The following is a 15,685-nucleotide window of genomic DNA, read 5'->3' as shown; positions in this document are numbered from 1 at the left end:
TTAATGAAGTGAGATGGAAGGAATCAAATGAAGTGTATTATTTGTTTAAAGAAATAACATATAGGTAATAGTAACATATAGGTAATGTCCTGAATAGGTTATAATTCTGTTTTCACATTTATTGTGGAGTCTAATTTCAATCTTAAATAGAAGGTCTGCCTTCATTTAGGCCTTTAGGAGACATGGAAACTGGTTGGGCTTGGTCCAGGAGGGTATCCTGGGGGAGATGAATATTTAGGAAACTTTAAAGATGGAGAGGGAGAGTATGATGGTGAGTCACAGTTTCCACCCCTAAATATCCCTTCATCCCAGTGCTCACAAATGAGCTTTCTTTTGTTCTCAGGCAGATCTGGAGGAAGAAAGAATACGGCAGAAAATAGCAGAAAGGACCTCAGAAGAGACGATACGGATTTACTCTTTGAGACTGTTTTTGAACTGTATCGTGCTGGCTGTTTTAGCGGCATGCTTTTATGCAATCTATAGAGCGACTATATTCTCTCAAGAACACATGAAAAAAGTAAGTGCTCCGTGAAAGTCAATTTAACTTTTAGTCCCATTGGACATTGTGTATGCTAAGTGTATTGCAAACCTCTCAGGTAGATACTATCATCATTCTGTTTTACATATGGGGATATAAGTTTGGCTGATATGACAGAGAACCTAAAATCAGAGTGACTAGTTTCCACTTTCAATAGAAAAAAAAAAAAAGCATCCAAAATAGAGTGTTTGGGGTACCTCCTCCTCCTGGAGTTTACAGTGTTCAAATCCAGGCTGGACTGCCTGGATTTAATCCCCAGCTGCACAGCTTACTAGCTGGGGCCTCAGTTTACCTAAAATAACAATGGTTTTAGAAATCCAAGTTGGGGACTTCCCTGGCAGTCCAGTGGTTGAGATTGCATGCTTCTACTGCAGAGGGCACGGATTCAATCCCTGGTTGGGGAATTAAGATCCTGCATCCCACAGCACAGCCAAAACAAATTAAAAAAAAAGAAAGAAAGAAAAATCCAGGTTGGTCTAGTGGCTCTGCTTCATGAAATCAATCATCAGGGGCCCAAGTTCCTTCCATCTTGTAGCTCTGCCATCCTTAGAATGTGGTCTTCTTCTGTATGGCACCGGGTAGCTCACCACATTCACATTCTAGCCAATGGGAAGGAAGTGAAGGAGATGAGGAGAGCACACCCCTTCCCTTCAAGGGCAGGACCTGGAGGTTGCACTTAACACTTCCTCTCATATCCCTTTGGCCAGAATTTAGTCAGAGAGCCATTTACCTAGGAAGACAGTCAAATTACCTAGGAAATTTAGTTTTATCTCAGATAGCCATATATGTGACTAAATAGTCTGTTATTATGAAAGAAGGAGAGAATGGCTGTTCCAAGTCAATTAGTTCAGCCTTGAAAATGCTTTAAATTGCCCATTGATACAGAATACATGGATTTTTTATATTTCACCTTAATAAATCCAGTAGAGCTCAGTTTTCTTCTAGTATGGTACTAGATCATGGTTCCTCTGTTTGAACACCCAAGGAAGGAGATGGCTTAGTTTTAGGTGCCATGTTGAACGAAACAAATGTTTTGTTTTGTTTGCTAAACATGTTTGGGTTTTTTTTCTCCCTTACAGTTTTAATGAAATATAATTGACATACAACACTGTATAAGTTTAAGGTGTTCAGCATATGACTTGACATACATATAGTTGAGTTCTTTTAAGGTCAGTTCATTTGTGATGCAAATTATTATACTCCTGACCAGTTTTGTTATCTTCATAGGAAATTGACAAGATGGTTTTTGGAGAGAACCTCTTGATATTGTACCTGCCTTCTATTGTGATCACGCTGGCCAATTTTATCACCCCAATAATCTTTGCCAAGATCATCCACTATGAGGATTATTCCCCAGGCTTTGAGATCCGGCTGACAATCCTTAGGTAATGCCTAGACGTGCCAAGCAAGTCACCACTTGTCCCCTCCCCTGCCCACGGCAGACATTGCTAATCCATTGTGGTACCTTTCCCTGCTGAGCCAAGAATCCTCTTCAGCCTTCAGACAGCCCGCATGAATGAATCAGAGTTTGCACATGCAGGGAAATCTTTTTGACTTGAGTGTCTATATTTTTTTCATGTATTAGCACATCGACAGCTGAGGGCATAGGGTGGGGCCCTTGGAAGAAGTGTTGCTCTGAAGATGTTAGAAAGACAAGTGTATACAAGCAGGAGAGTGAGGAAGTGAGAGAGAGAAGGGACGGCACCTTATAAAGGGTATGTTATTTGGCAAGTTGCAACTGGGGCTCAGTCCTATGGGACAACTCTGGGAGTTTGCGTGGAAAATATCTTAGACTTTTCCTATGCAGGAGTGTTTGTCCTCCAACAAGTATTTGTCCTCCCCTGCCTAAGGGTGGCTGGCTCCCAGGGTCATTAACTCCCTCACACTTCTACCCCACTAGGCCCAGGCATGGCCTTGGGAGGAGAGTTACGGTAGGAACTTGCAGTAGGAACCTGAGACTTGCTGGAGTGAGTGCTGAGAAAAATGTGGCCCAGTCACCGACTGTGTGCGCTACCATTGACTCTTTTTTTTTTTGGTTGACAGTTTATTAAATACACTACATTTGTACCTTATTCTGTAGTTTTTTAAATCATTCACACATGGACTTAGTAAAAATGTACTTTATAGAAAACCATCTGCAAAACTAAAATAAAAATAAAAATGCACATTTTGCCCACATCTTAGATAAACTGCTGAAAATGTTAGGAATTATTTTATTGAAGGTGATCATGAAACATGAGGTGGCTTGAGTTCATTAAATCTGACACCAGACCATGACTTCTGTAGTGTTAATGTTGAAATGTGGATGCAAAAATGTCTATTAACTAAATGGTTTAATCTAACAGTGTTCGTTAAAAATAAAGTATTATTTTTCCTTTACAGACACTTCTCTAAATCCATTTTCTATACACTTTTTTCTCTCCCATTCATAGAATTAGCTGTGCAGATTGATGAGGCAAAAAATTTCCTTAAAAAAACCCAAAACAAACTAGATCCTATTTACAAAACATGCAAAGGGAGAATTTTAAGTAGGTGTTATGGCAAAACTGGTTAAAACTATATACAGTCAAGTGACAGAATATACCTTTACTTCTGCAAATATAAGTCTTTCCCCACCTCCTTTCTGGGAGAAATACATTTTCAGGGTGTGGACTGTAAAACGGCATGCAACGCAAAGACAGAAACAAAGACGTTTGCAAATTCTTTATATTTCCATCTGTTGAGACAGTATTTTTGAGAGTTGAGGTTACCTCTAGCGGCGAAACCAGAGCCAGCTATTAAGCAGCCAGAATGCTACAGAAATTGAATACGTGACCATTTCTCTTTTAGCACGTTCTTTGTTCTCCTCTTCCAGAAGTTGTAGACGTCTATTTAGTTTGATTATCTTTCATCTTAATGAAGCTGCATCTACAACCGTCATGTCATCTGAGGTTCCTTCAATCGTTGTATCTGTATTTGAAATGCCATACATGGAGTCAGTCCTGACCAGCTGTCCATTTTGGCGAACAGCATTTTCACTCATAGAGCGTTCTCTTTTTAGCCTGCCAACTGCATGGATTTCTTCATTTTGAAGGGTTGGAGGAGGTCTTTCTAAATCCAGAAAATCTAGTGGTCTTTCACTTAGCGTAAGCACAAGAGGTGGTGTTTTTAGTGCCAGAGGTTTGAAGGGAGTTGACTGTATAAGGTCAAGATCTGCTGGTCTTGAAAATGGAATGTCTTCATTATTTCCTGCTACAACAATTCTCTCTGGAACCTGCATAATCACACTAACATTTGAAACTCCTTCTTGGAATCCTTGTTCCAGGTCAGCATTTGGTGGCGCTACCTTTAATTTTTCCGAGACCCTCATTCTCTGACTAATAATACCTTCGGTGTATTCCATTTCATACTGAGCTCGACTGATTTCCGCCATCTCAGCAGCAGTGGGAGAAGGAAATGCTGCCCCACTCACTAAATGTGTACCGACTACTGCTTGCTTTTTGGCATTATCTGCTTCTGTGCTTCGTATTAAATCCTTTCACTTGCTTCAATATGCACGTGCTGGATTTAGAGACACGTTTGTCCCCCTGGGCCCGCTGGAGGGTCCCCGGCGAGGACCGCTGCCCGCCGGCTCCCGGGGCGCTCGGGTGGGCGCTGTCAGAGGCCGTGGGCCATGGAGGCGCGCGGGCAGATCACCGGCCTGAGAGGCCCGCAGCGGGCTACCACTGACTCTTTATAATTTGTTGTAATGTCTCTTCTCATACTAAACAAATATTCAGTTTCCTAAAAAAATAAAATAAAAAATAAAGAAATGGCAGGTGTAAAGCTGGGCCCAGGGAATTAACACACATGAGTTAAGGAGGACCAGGTGGGGACTTTGTGACCCTGGAATGTTTTCTGTCTGCTTCTCAAATGCCTCAGATGGCATTTGCATCTTTGTTTAAACAAATCTTTTTATTTTGGAAATTTTCAAACAGGACAGTATAGTGAACCCCCATGTGTGCCCATCACTTAGTTTCAACTATTTACCAGTGTTTCGCTAGTCTTGTTTCATGTGGTCCCCCCGACTCTGCTGGATTATTTTCAGCACATCTCAGGCAACATGTCATTTCACCTGTAAACAGCTCAGTATATCTCTAAGTGACAAGAACTTTTCTTTTTAAACATAATCGTCATCACACCTCACAGAATTAAGTCAGTCCCCTGATGGAGTTGCAGAGGGCTTTCTGTGGTTGGTTTATTCAAACCAAGATCCAAAGAAAGGCCGCATCCTGTGTTGGGTTGTTATGCCTCTTAAGTCCTCTTTATTCTTTCAAGAATTCCCCCATTGTATTATGCTATTGATTTGTGGGAGAAACTGAGGTGTTTGTCCTATAGAATGTTCTCTACTTTGGATTTAGTTCATTGTTTCGTCATGGTGTCTTTTGTTTTCCTGTATCCCTCCGCAAATGTAGATTCAGACTTTTTATTAGATTCCGTTTCAGTTTTTAGTTATGGAAACCTCTTCGGTGGTGCTAGGTACTCACGTCCGCCCCGAGGGAGGCACAGCATGTCAGGTGGCTGGTGTGGGTTTGCTCCCCTACCCACACACTTTTTAATGTTTCTATATCATTTTTTTTTTTTATTACAAACCAAACAATAGATGAAGCCTCTTTTTTAAAAAAAAAAATGAGCCCTCTGCCCTCCTCTCTTGAATCCATTTTCCCCCAGCAACCCTCATCTGCACGGTTCCTGTTGTTCCTGCCAACATTCACACGTTTTGTTTTCTTTTAAAAATAGGATTGTATCTACGTGAAACTCTGCAGTGTATTTTTTTCACTTCTCAATATATCAGCCATCTCTTAAAGCTGATACTTAGAAGATTCAATTAGTTCTTTCCAGGAATTGTTCTCAGCGTGGCTACGTCATCATGGATTCAGGAGTTCCCAGCTTTCTGATCTGTTTTTTTTTTCTCTGCCAGTTAAAAAATATTGTGGTAAAATACATATAACATGAAATTTACCATCTTAGTCACTTTTAAGTGCACAATTCAGTGGCGTTAAGTACGTGCTCTGTGTTGTGGCACCATTGCCACTGTTTGGTTCCAGAACTTGCTCATCATCCCAAACAGAAACTCTGTGCCCATTTGTGGGTTTGCTGTTAAGAAAGGCAGCTTCTCTGCACCCCAGCCCTGTTCCAAGGGGCCCGCCTGCCCTGAGCCCTCCTCTTCCCATCCTCCCTCCTACCCTCTTCCCTGCAGGTGTGTCTTTATGCGACTGGCCACCATCTGTGTGTTGGTGTTCACTCTGGGCTCCAAGATTACATCCTGCGATAACTACTCGTGTGAGCTCTGTGGCTACAACCAGAAACTCTACCCGGTGAGGCTGCGGGGATGGGCATCCTGCTCGGGGGGTCCTTTGGGGATAGTAGCATTAGGGTCGAGAGAACAGCCCATGAAGCCAAGGGTTTGAATCCAAGTTGATCCTCATTCCTGCTGTGTAGCAGGGTCTGGCACACCAGGCACTTCTAATTCTAAGGGCTTGAAAACCACAGTCTGTGCTGGAGCTCAGAGGAGCATCGGCTGATGCCTTCCAGAGGCAGCAGGATCGGGGGCTGGAAATGGCATTGGGAGAACCTGGCTTTTTCTGCTCCAAGTCAGGCTCATTTCTCTCTGGGTTTCAGTGCTGGGAGACCCAAGTTGGGCAGGAAATGTACAAGCTGATGATCTTTGACCTCATCATCATCTTGGCTGTGACACTCTTTGTGGATTTTCCTAGAAAGTAAGTGTGAGGGGTACCCCTCTTATCTCCTCCTACCCCCTCACCCTTTCCCTCATCCCCACCACAGGTTCCCATCACAGCTGCTCTTCACAAAGTGCTGGATGATTCCGCATCCTGGGAACCACTGACGGCCATTGGTGACTTTGAAAAAGCTCCAGACCATCACCTCCCCCTGGTCCATGATGTGCCCCATTGAAAGGCAGCACGAAGCAGAAATGGTGCTGCTTTCCGCGGGGCTGCCGTGGGGTGACATCTTGCCAGCCCCTCCGGGCTGCAGTGGATACCACATTTCCTAGTCTGGGTTCAAGACCCAGCACTGTCACTTCCTAGTCATGTGACTGAGGGCAAGTTATTTAAGCTCTGTGCCTGTTTTCCTACCTGTGAAATGGGAATAGTAGCAGTGCCCACCTCATAGCACTGTTGTGAGGATTAAATGACAAAATGCAGATAAAAGTACTAAGAACACTCCATGCCACAGAACTCAACAAAACATTAACTGTCACCATCAGGATTATCATTACTTTTCTGTCATTAAAAAAAAAAAAATTATTCTCAGCATCTCCTTGAGCCTTAAGTGAAACCCTGTTCACTTAATCACTTTTTTACCCACATGTACAAATTCTCCTGGTATATGCCAGAAATCCAGTAAGCCCTTAAAAGTAAACATTAAAAAAGAAACTGTCCTTTTAAAAAATTACACAAATATGATGTGAATATGTGCGGATTAAAGTTTTTTAATATTTAAACAAATAAATACAGAAATCCGGAGAATAGTGAGAGTTGTCTTTTGTTACCTTACCCCTACTTCCCAATCCCACCCCACTTCACGGAGGTGACCATTGTTAACGCTTTGGGGTAGATCCAGCAGTCCTTAAAAATAAAAACACACATTTGCATAAATACATGTGTGAGTAAACACACAGTCTTGCTGGAAGTGTTCTTTTTTACCCCACAAATGGGATCATGGTACATCCACATGGGTCCACAGCTTGCTTTTTCTCCCCCAAACAAACTACCATGAACAACTTTCCCTGTCAAGGCACGTGGATTTTCCTCTCTCGTTTTAAGGACTGTATGTTATTCCACTGTACCCATGGCTTCTGATTTGTCAATGCAGCCCCTCCTGATGGGCATTTAGGTTGTTTCCAGTACTTTTGCTAATATGTGGTAGTGCTACAGTGAACAACTATGTGTGTTTATCTCAGGTCCCTGGTCCTAGGGTTTTTGTAGAAAGCTTCTAGGATTCCAGGGAGTAGCATGCAAGGTGGTAGGGTCCTCATAAGCCATTTTCTGTGTGGATGCACAATAGCTCAATACTTTTTGGATTGAGTGGCAAACTAGAGCACAGAGACTGCCCGTGTCATTTACTGTCAACTACAACGCAGTGAAGTAGGCTGTACTATAATCCCCTCACATTCCAGATGAGAAAAATGAGCCTTATCTAACGTGATTTGGCTGATAAAGTGTAGATCTGAGACTCGGACCCTGGTGTTAATGATTCCAGAGTTCGCTATATTCTGCATCTTCTAGACATATGACTAACCAGTTTCCATGAGAAGTATGTGTGGAAACAGCCCTAATTTTGTGGATGTGGTTCTGTGGCCTTGGCAGACACTGTAGTCCTGGTGATAAATGGTCCTGTTTGTTTCCAGGATCCTGGTGACCTACTGTTCCTCTTGGAAGCTGTTTCGGTGCTGGGGACAGCAGGAGTTTGCTATCCCTGATAATGTTCTAGGGATCGTTTATGGGCAAACCATTTGCTGGATCGGAGCCTTCTTCTCACCCCTTCTTCCTGCAGTTGCAACGTTGAAGTTCATTATCATCTTTTACGTGAAAGAGGTAAGGAGAGGTGGGGTTGAGGGGTCAGTAACCGAGACCATCCTTGACCTTGCAAGACATTCGGCACACATATGCTTGGAGCCCACCCACATTCCATTAGATGTATCAAAATTGCATCCCTTATTTGATACATATTTTTATTCTGGAAAAAAGACTGAATGGATTTTCACATTTTTATCATTTTGAGAGTTTTGTTAAGAATGATTTTGCTCCTGTGATTTAAATGTTTTTTGTATGTAACTAAGAGTTGCATTGCAATTGATCTATCAGTTGACAGTGGTTCATTTTGGTGATGTTTAACAAAAGGTTTATTAACTAAAGTTTTGTAGTTTTCTGTTTGGATTTTGGAGCTGGTGCATTTATTTTCAGTTCTCAATTACTTGTGTAGCTGCTCAAACAGCTCACAGGCCCTAGGCATTGTACCTGAACTAAGTGCTTAATGGGTGAAGTAGCTCTATAGGGGACTAACTTATCTGGGCTTATTAACCAAACTTTTTCTTTATTGTAGAGGCAATATATGCTCACTAGTAAACATTTAAACAATACAGATATGTATTCCATCCCTTCTTCCAGAGGTAGCCTCTGTTAATAACCCCCGACATTATTGATCACCTATTATGCCAAGCCCTGAGGATTCATAAATGGAAGTAATAATAGTAGTAATAATAATGACAACGATGATAACAATACTGTGTACCTCCGCTCTGCTGAACACTTTACATAGATTATCATGTAATGCTTACACACACCCTTTGAAGTAGGCACTGCTAGTAACCATATTTTATAGATTAGGAAGCTGAAGTTTAGAGAGGTTAAGTAACTGGTCCAAGCTCACACAGCTTATAAATGACTCCTGGGATTTGAACCCAGGTTTACCTCACTCCAGAGCCTAAGCTCTTAATCCAGTAGGCAGGGCCTTGAATTGGGTCATACTTTCTACCTGGGTGTTTTGGCCTTTGAAGAATGTTCTGATGCTTTCATTTGGAAACTTAAATTGGCTGAAGTCACCAAAGGAGACATGGATGCGAGAAAACTCAGAGGAACTTGTTCTTCTTCCAGAAAATATGTTAGGCAGTGGTTTCCTAGCGTGTAGCCCAGTAAAGACAGCGTAGGGGTAATGGAATGGGTCACAGGCACTGGACCGAGGTCTGACACCCCAGTCTGACTGGCCACCTGCCCCCAGACACCCTAACAGGACACCAAGTGTCCCTGGTGCTCAGTGCCCTCGGCTCACAAGATGTTCCAGCTGCTGTAGTCACAGGAGCTTGATGCCCCTTCCCGAGGCTGTAGCTTTCTAGAACATTAAGGAGGAATTGGTTGCCTGTTACTGTACCCCTCTCCCCGTCCCCACCTGATTTCTCCTTCAAGTCTTTTTTCCCTCAATGGGAATATTTATTTTTAATATATAGGAAAAATACATATGCTTGTAAAATTCAAGCAAATATCTCCTGTTTTGGTGTGTATATATTTAGTACATATTTAAACCCCTGTAGAGAATAAATACTTTTCGAATTCTTTCAGATCATCACATTGTACGCTCTTAAGTATCTTACCATTTTATTTGTCAATTATACCTCAATAAAGCTAAAAAAAGAAAGAAATTTACAGTAAAATGTTAAAAAAATACTAAAAAAAAACTTAAACAAGATCATACAGTACAGAGTTTTGGAATCTACCCTTTTCATTTCACAGTGCCGTGTAGGATATAAAGCTTTTCTAAGGGCTATGTGGTTTTCCATTGTGTCGATGCACTTCAACCTTTAAGGAACCCCTTGGGTAGCTACTTAGGTTGCTTTCAGTTATTCCCTGTTATTAACAACTGTAGCAGTAAATATCCATATACTTATTTTTTGACCCATTTTTAAAATTTTGGTCTATACTGCTGACTACTCTAGAAAGATTATACCGATTTACATTCTATAATACATGACTGTGCTCATTTATCCTCAAGGAAGCTGTGCTCTTAATTTTTCCTCTTTCTTCCTCTCCCCTTAGATAAGTCTTCTTTACACCTGCAGACCCTCTCCGAGGCAGTTCAGAGCATCTAATTCTAATTTCTTCTTCCTGTTGGTGTTGCTGATTGGGCTGTGCTTGGCAATAATACCTCTGACAATCAGCATGACACGGTAAATATGACTTTGTCTTCTAGAACATTCCCTCCTTGACACGTCCGTCTTTTATGTTCAAGGCTTCATTGCATCCTTTATTGGCTTTCCTCACAGTGCTCCACCCGCAGAGGTCAGTAAGTCACTCCTGGCTCCGCCAGGCCCACCTTTGTTTCGGAATCTCCCTCTGGATGCTGGAATACCTTGGGTCACTTCTGAACTTGGGCTTGCAGGGTTCTCACTGTGTTTGAGAGTGTCGGTTGGCTCTATTCTACCCAGATCGCTTTTCCTAGTATCTCTCTTCTAGTCCCCTTTGGGATTGTTTCTTTGTTTCTGATTATGAAGATAAGACATGGTCATTGAGAAGACTTGGAGTGTCTTCTATTGCCAAGCACTGTGCTAGCTGCTAGGGGTATAAAGACAATTCAGCCATGGCACAAGGAATGTAGTGTCTAGTGTGGAATTTGGAGAGAGCAGAAATGCTCAGTCCTGAGGATGGGAAGTTGAGGGTTCAAATGCCAGTGATGCGACTCCCTAGTGTTCTAACCATTTATACCAGAGGCTGGAAAGAGAGTAAATGATTTAGGTTTTCTGGGCCATATGGTTTCTATAGCAACTATTCAGCTCAACTGTTTATATATCATCTATGTTGCAGCCATAGATGATATATAAACTAACAGGCATGACTGTGTTCCAGTAAAACTTCATTTATAAAAATTAGGCTTGGGACTTCCCTGGTGGCGCAGTGGATAAGACTCTGCGCTCCCAATGCAGGGGGCCCAGGTGCAATCCCTGGTCAGGGAACTAGATCCCACATGCATGCCTCAGCTAAGGAGCCCACATGTGGCAACAAAGACCGGGTGCAACTAAATGAATACTAAAAAAAAAAAAAAAAAAGTAGGCTGTGGGCCAGATTTGGCCTGTGGGCTATAGTTTGCCAACCCTGGACTTACAGTGTCATGGAATTCCATTTCTTCATCTTTATTTTATTTTATCTTATTTTTTTCCATTTCTTAATCTTTAAATGAAAAGTCTAGAACTTTGAATTCCTCTCTTAGGTTTTATTATTTTTTTAACTAAATTGAGTCTATATATTTTTATTGTAATAGTAGTATGTTACATATATTGGAAAATTCAAGCAGTACAGAAAAGGGTATAAATTAAAGAGAAAATATGGCTCCTCGTTCTCACCTCTTAGTCCTACTCTAAGAGGTAACCACTGTTAACATTTTATGAACCCTTCCAGAAATTTATTACGAAAAATGTGTTTTTAGTGCATATGGAATAATACTGTTTGGCAGCTTAATTTTTTTTTTTTCACTTTATATTGTGCCCTTTTCCAGGCCAGCACATAGAGAGCTCTCATTCTTTTAAAGTTAATTTTTAGCTTTGATTTTTTTAATAAGAAATACATTCACATGGAACAGAACTCAAAAAGTATAAAAGAGTATATGGTGGAAGTTCATTCTCCAATTCTATTTCCTAACTACTTAGTTTCTGTCTAAGACAGTCATATCTGTATGTGTTTGTCTCTCTCTCAGTGGTTCTTTATTCTATTGTATGAATGGATCATAAATTGTTCATCCATTTCCTTAAACAACATTTAGGTTGTTTCCAGGAATCTATTTTTATCCCTAAAATAGGGCTGCAGTGGAAAATTTCCTACACAGAACTTTATGATAAGAATGTAGGCAATTCATGTAAGCCTTAATTTAGTTTTTTCCATTGTAATTTTATTTTTCCCTACTTTTTATTTTGAAAAATTTTTAATCTATAGAAAAGTTGAAAAAAGCAACAATGAAAACTTATATACCCTTTACCTGGCTGTCCCAACTGTTAACATTCTGCTACGTTTGTTTTCTCTCTGTATATACATACGTTTTTTGTGTGCGTGATGATGAACCATTTGAAATTAAGTTGTAGGTATCATGACATTTCATTCCTAAATACTTGAACGTGCAGTTCCTAAAAATAAGGACATTCTCCCTTCTATATATCCACAATAACATTATCACACCTAAGAAAACTAATGCCAATATCATATTCCTGCCATTTTCAAATTTCTCCAGTCCCAAGATAGTCTTTTATAGCTTTATTTTTTAAATGAAGATCTTTCAAGTTTTACTCATTACTTTCGGTTGCGATGTCTCCTTAGTCTTTGATTCTTCAGTTTCCTCACCACTAAATTAAGAGACTGAAGGGCAGAGTCCGTCCCCACATTCTGGAATTGTCTGATTGCTTTCTCACAGTGTCATTTAACTTGACCTTCTTCTTTTTTTAATTTCTGGTGCTCAATTTATTGTTGTTGTAAAATATCACCAGAGTAGCTGTCTTCAAGTAACAGGTTCTTGTTTCTTTTTGAAGTATAGTTGATTTACAATGTTGTGTTAGTTTCAGGTGTACAACAAAGTGATTCAGCCGTATATATATGGCTTTTTCTTTTTCACATTCTTTTCCCTTTTAGGTTATTACAAAATATTGAGTATAGTTCCCTGTGCTATACAGTAGGTCCTTGTTAGTTACCTGTTTTACAGATAGTAGTGTGTATCCCAAACTCCTAATTTATCCCTACCCCCCGGCCTTCCCCTTTGGTAACCATAAGTTAGTTTTCTATGTCTGTGGGTCTCTTTCTGTTTTGTAAATAAGTTCATTTGTATCTTTTTTTTAGATTCCACATATAAGCAATATCATAGGATATTTGTCTTTCTCTGTCTGGCTTACTTCACTTAGTATGATAATCTCTAGGTCCATCCATGTTGCTGCAAATGGCATTATTTCATTCTTTTTTATGGCTGAGTAATATTCCATTTTGTGTGTGTGTGTGTGTGTGTGTGTGTGTGTGTGTGTACACAACACACATCTTCCTATCCATTCATCTGTTGATGTATACTTAGATTGCTTCCATGTCCTGGCTACTGTAAATAGTACTGCTATGAACATGGGTGTGCATGTATCTTTTTTTTTTTTTTTAAAGGAATTCCTTTATTTTTATTATTTATTTATTTATTTATTTATTTATTTATTTTTGGCTGTGTTGGGTCTTCATTTCTGTGCAAGGGCTTTCTCTAGTTGTGGCAAACGGGGGCCACTCTTCATTGTGGTGCGCGGGCCTCTCACTATCGTGGCCTCTTTTGTTGCAGAGCACAAGCTCCAGACGCGCAGGCTCAGTAGTTGTGGCTCACGGGCCTAGTTGCTCCGCGGCATGTGGGATCTTCCCAGACCAGGGCTCGAACCCGTGTCCCCTGCATTGGCAGGCAGATTCTCAACCACTGCGCCACCAGGGAAGCCCGCATGTATCTTTTTGAATTAGAGTTTTCTCCAGGTATATGCTCAGGAGTGGGATTGCAGGATCATATGGTAACTCTTATTTTTAAACTTGACCTTCTGTCCTGAATTTCCTATAAATTGGAAGTCAGGTCTAGAGACTTGAGATTTCAGGGTAAGCATTTTTTTTTTTTTAATTATTATTTATTTATTTATTTATTTATTTGGCTGTGTTGGGTCTTCGTTTCTGTGCGAGGGCTTCCTCTAGCTGCGGCAAGCGGGGGCGACTCTTAATCGCGGTGCGCGGGCCTCTCATTATCGCGGCCTCTCTTGTTGCGGAGCACAGGCTCCAGACGCGCAGGCTCAGTAGTTGTGGCTCACGGGCCTAGTTGCTCCGCGGTATGTGGGATCTTCCCAGACCAGGGTCTCGAACCCGTGTCCCCTGCATTAGCAGGCAGACTCTCAACCACTGCGCCACCAGGGAAGCCCCAGGGTAAGCATTTTTGACCAGAATATTCCAGAAGGCCCATGAGGTCAGGCAGATCCTTGTGGGTCACTGTTAACAAAGCTTTGTGGGTACGCAGAGGAGGGATGCTCAGCCTGTGCTGCAGGCCTGGCCCTGAGCCCCGTGCTCTGTGTCCTGGTAGCATCCCTTCCTCCAAAGCCTGTGGGCCCTTCACCAACTTCAACACCACCTGGGAGGTGGTCCCCAAGATGGTGAGCACCTTCCCCAGCTCGCTGCAGTCTCTGGTCCATGGCATCACGTCGGAAGCCTTCGCAGTGCCTTTCTTCATGATCATCTGGTGAGTGAGAACCACTTGGATTCTGCGGGTATTTTCCACTGTGGCTGGTGGGCTCCTCTCCGCTGGAAAATGGAGCTCACCCGCGACTCTTGATATGGTAGCAAACCTCTCTGAGCCGCACTTTCCCATCTGTAAGATGTCAAAATAATACCAATAGTAATTCTTTCAGAGGGTCACTGAGCAGGTTCAGGGAGATCCCACTTGTAATGGGGATCTGTACTTAGCCAGAAGCCTGACTTATAAAATATAACCCAATAAATGTTGCCTATTATTATATTACTGATTATTCACAAAATTAGTTGCTCTTTGGAAAAGGAACTGATAACTGGGCTGAGAGAAGAGCACCAGACTAGAAGCTGCACTTGAACCCTGGCTCTACCACTTACAAGCTGTGTGGCCTCAGGTCATCACATACCCTCTCTGAGCCTCGATTTCCTCACCTGGAAAATGGGAATAAGAATGGCACATACCTCGTAGGGCTGTGAGAAGAAGGACACATGGTGAAGTGCTTAGCAGAGGACCTGGCCTTTAGTGAAGGCTCGGTAAATGACAAGTGTTGGGTGCAGGGGCGACGAGGGTTTTTGTGCAGTGATTCATTTTGAGTGTAATTCTAATCACAAATATCTGTTGAGGACTTACTTTGTACTAGGCATTGTTCTAATTATAGCCCATTCTCATTATTCATAAATTGCATATTTTTTTTCTGTATTGCAAATGTGCTTACTAGCTAAAATATTTTTGTAACCCAAAAATCAGTACTAATGGTGGTTTTTTTGGTGATTATTTGTAGACATGCGTAGAGTAGCAAAAAATTTGAGTTGCCTGATGCACAATGTCTCAGTGCATTTGGGCTGCTATAGTGAAATATCATAGACTGGGTGGCTAAACAACAGAAATTTATTTCTTACGGTTCTGGAGGCTGGAAGTCCAAGATCAAAGTGCCAGCATGGTCGGGTGAAGATCCTCTTCCGGCTTACAGACTTCCTGTATTCTCATATGGCAGAAGGGACTAGGGTGCTCTCTGGAGTCCCTTTTATAAGGGCAGTAATCCCATTTGTGAGGGCTCCTCATGAGCTAATCACCTCCCAAAGGCCCCACGTTCTAATACCATCACCTTGGGATTAGGATTTCACAACGTATGAATTTGAGGGGGACACAAATATTCAAACCATAGCTCAGACTGTAACTTTAGTGTCCTTTTTGTGATCCATTTAGTGCGATGTTTCTTGCATTTTGTGCTTTTGGTTGGTGATTTCACTGTTCACGCGTAGAGCTGAAGTGCCGTCCAGGGTTCCTAAGTGCAAGAAGGCTGGGATAGGTTTTATGAAGAAAATATGTGTGTTAGATAAGCTTCATTCAGGCACATGTCATGGGCTGTTGGCTGTGAGTTCAGTGATA

The 15,685-nt window shown here is 41.6% G+C and overlaps 1 protein-coding gene and 1 pseudogene across 2 annotated transcripts in view; one reads left to right on the top strand and one right to left on the bottom strand.

Moving 5' to 3' along the window:
* The window catches only part of TMC7 (transmembrane channel like 7), a 54,864-nt gene that overhangs the window by 35,389 nt on the left and 3,790 nt on the right, over positions 1-15,685 (top strand). For both annotated transcript variants that reach the window (XM_061210266.1, XM_061210267.1), the window contains 7 exons: positions 344-517; positions 1,766-1,923; positions 5,757-5,874; positions 6,179-6,276; positions 7,929-8,115; positions 10,111-10,241; positions 14,132-14,287. In XM_061210266.1, coding sequence (XP_061066249.1) covers positions 344-517; positions 1,766-1,923; positions 5,757-5,874; positions 6,179-6,276; positions 7,929-8,115; positions 10,111-10,241; positions 14,132-14,287 — 1,022 coding nt within the window. The remainder of the gene's footprint in view (positions 1-343; positions 518-1,765; positions 1,924-5,756; positions 5,875-6,178; positions 6,277-7,928; positions 8,116-10,110; positions 10,242-14,131; positions 14,288-15,685) is intronic.
* LOC133104465 (mitochondrial fission factor-like) lies at positions 3,291-3,965 on the bottom strand (annotated as a pseudogene).

This window comes from Eubalaena glacialis, chromosome 13, assembly GCF_028564815.1.
Source record: "Eubalaena glacialis isolate mEubGla1 chromosome 13, mEubGla1.1.hap2.+ XY, whole genome shotgun sequence".
In the NCBI taxonomy this organism is placed as follows: Eukaryota; Metazoa; Chordata; class Mammalia; order Artiodactyla; family Balaenidae; genus Eubalaena; species Eubalaena glacialis.
Note: the sequence above shows the minus strand (reverse complement) of the source record. Positions and strands in the feature narration are given on the sequence as shown.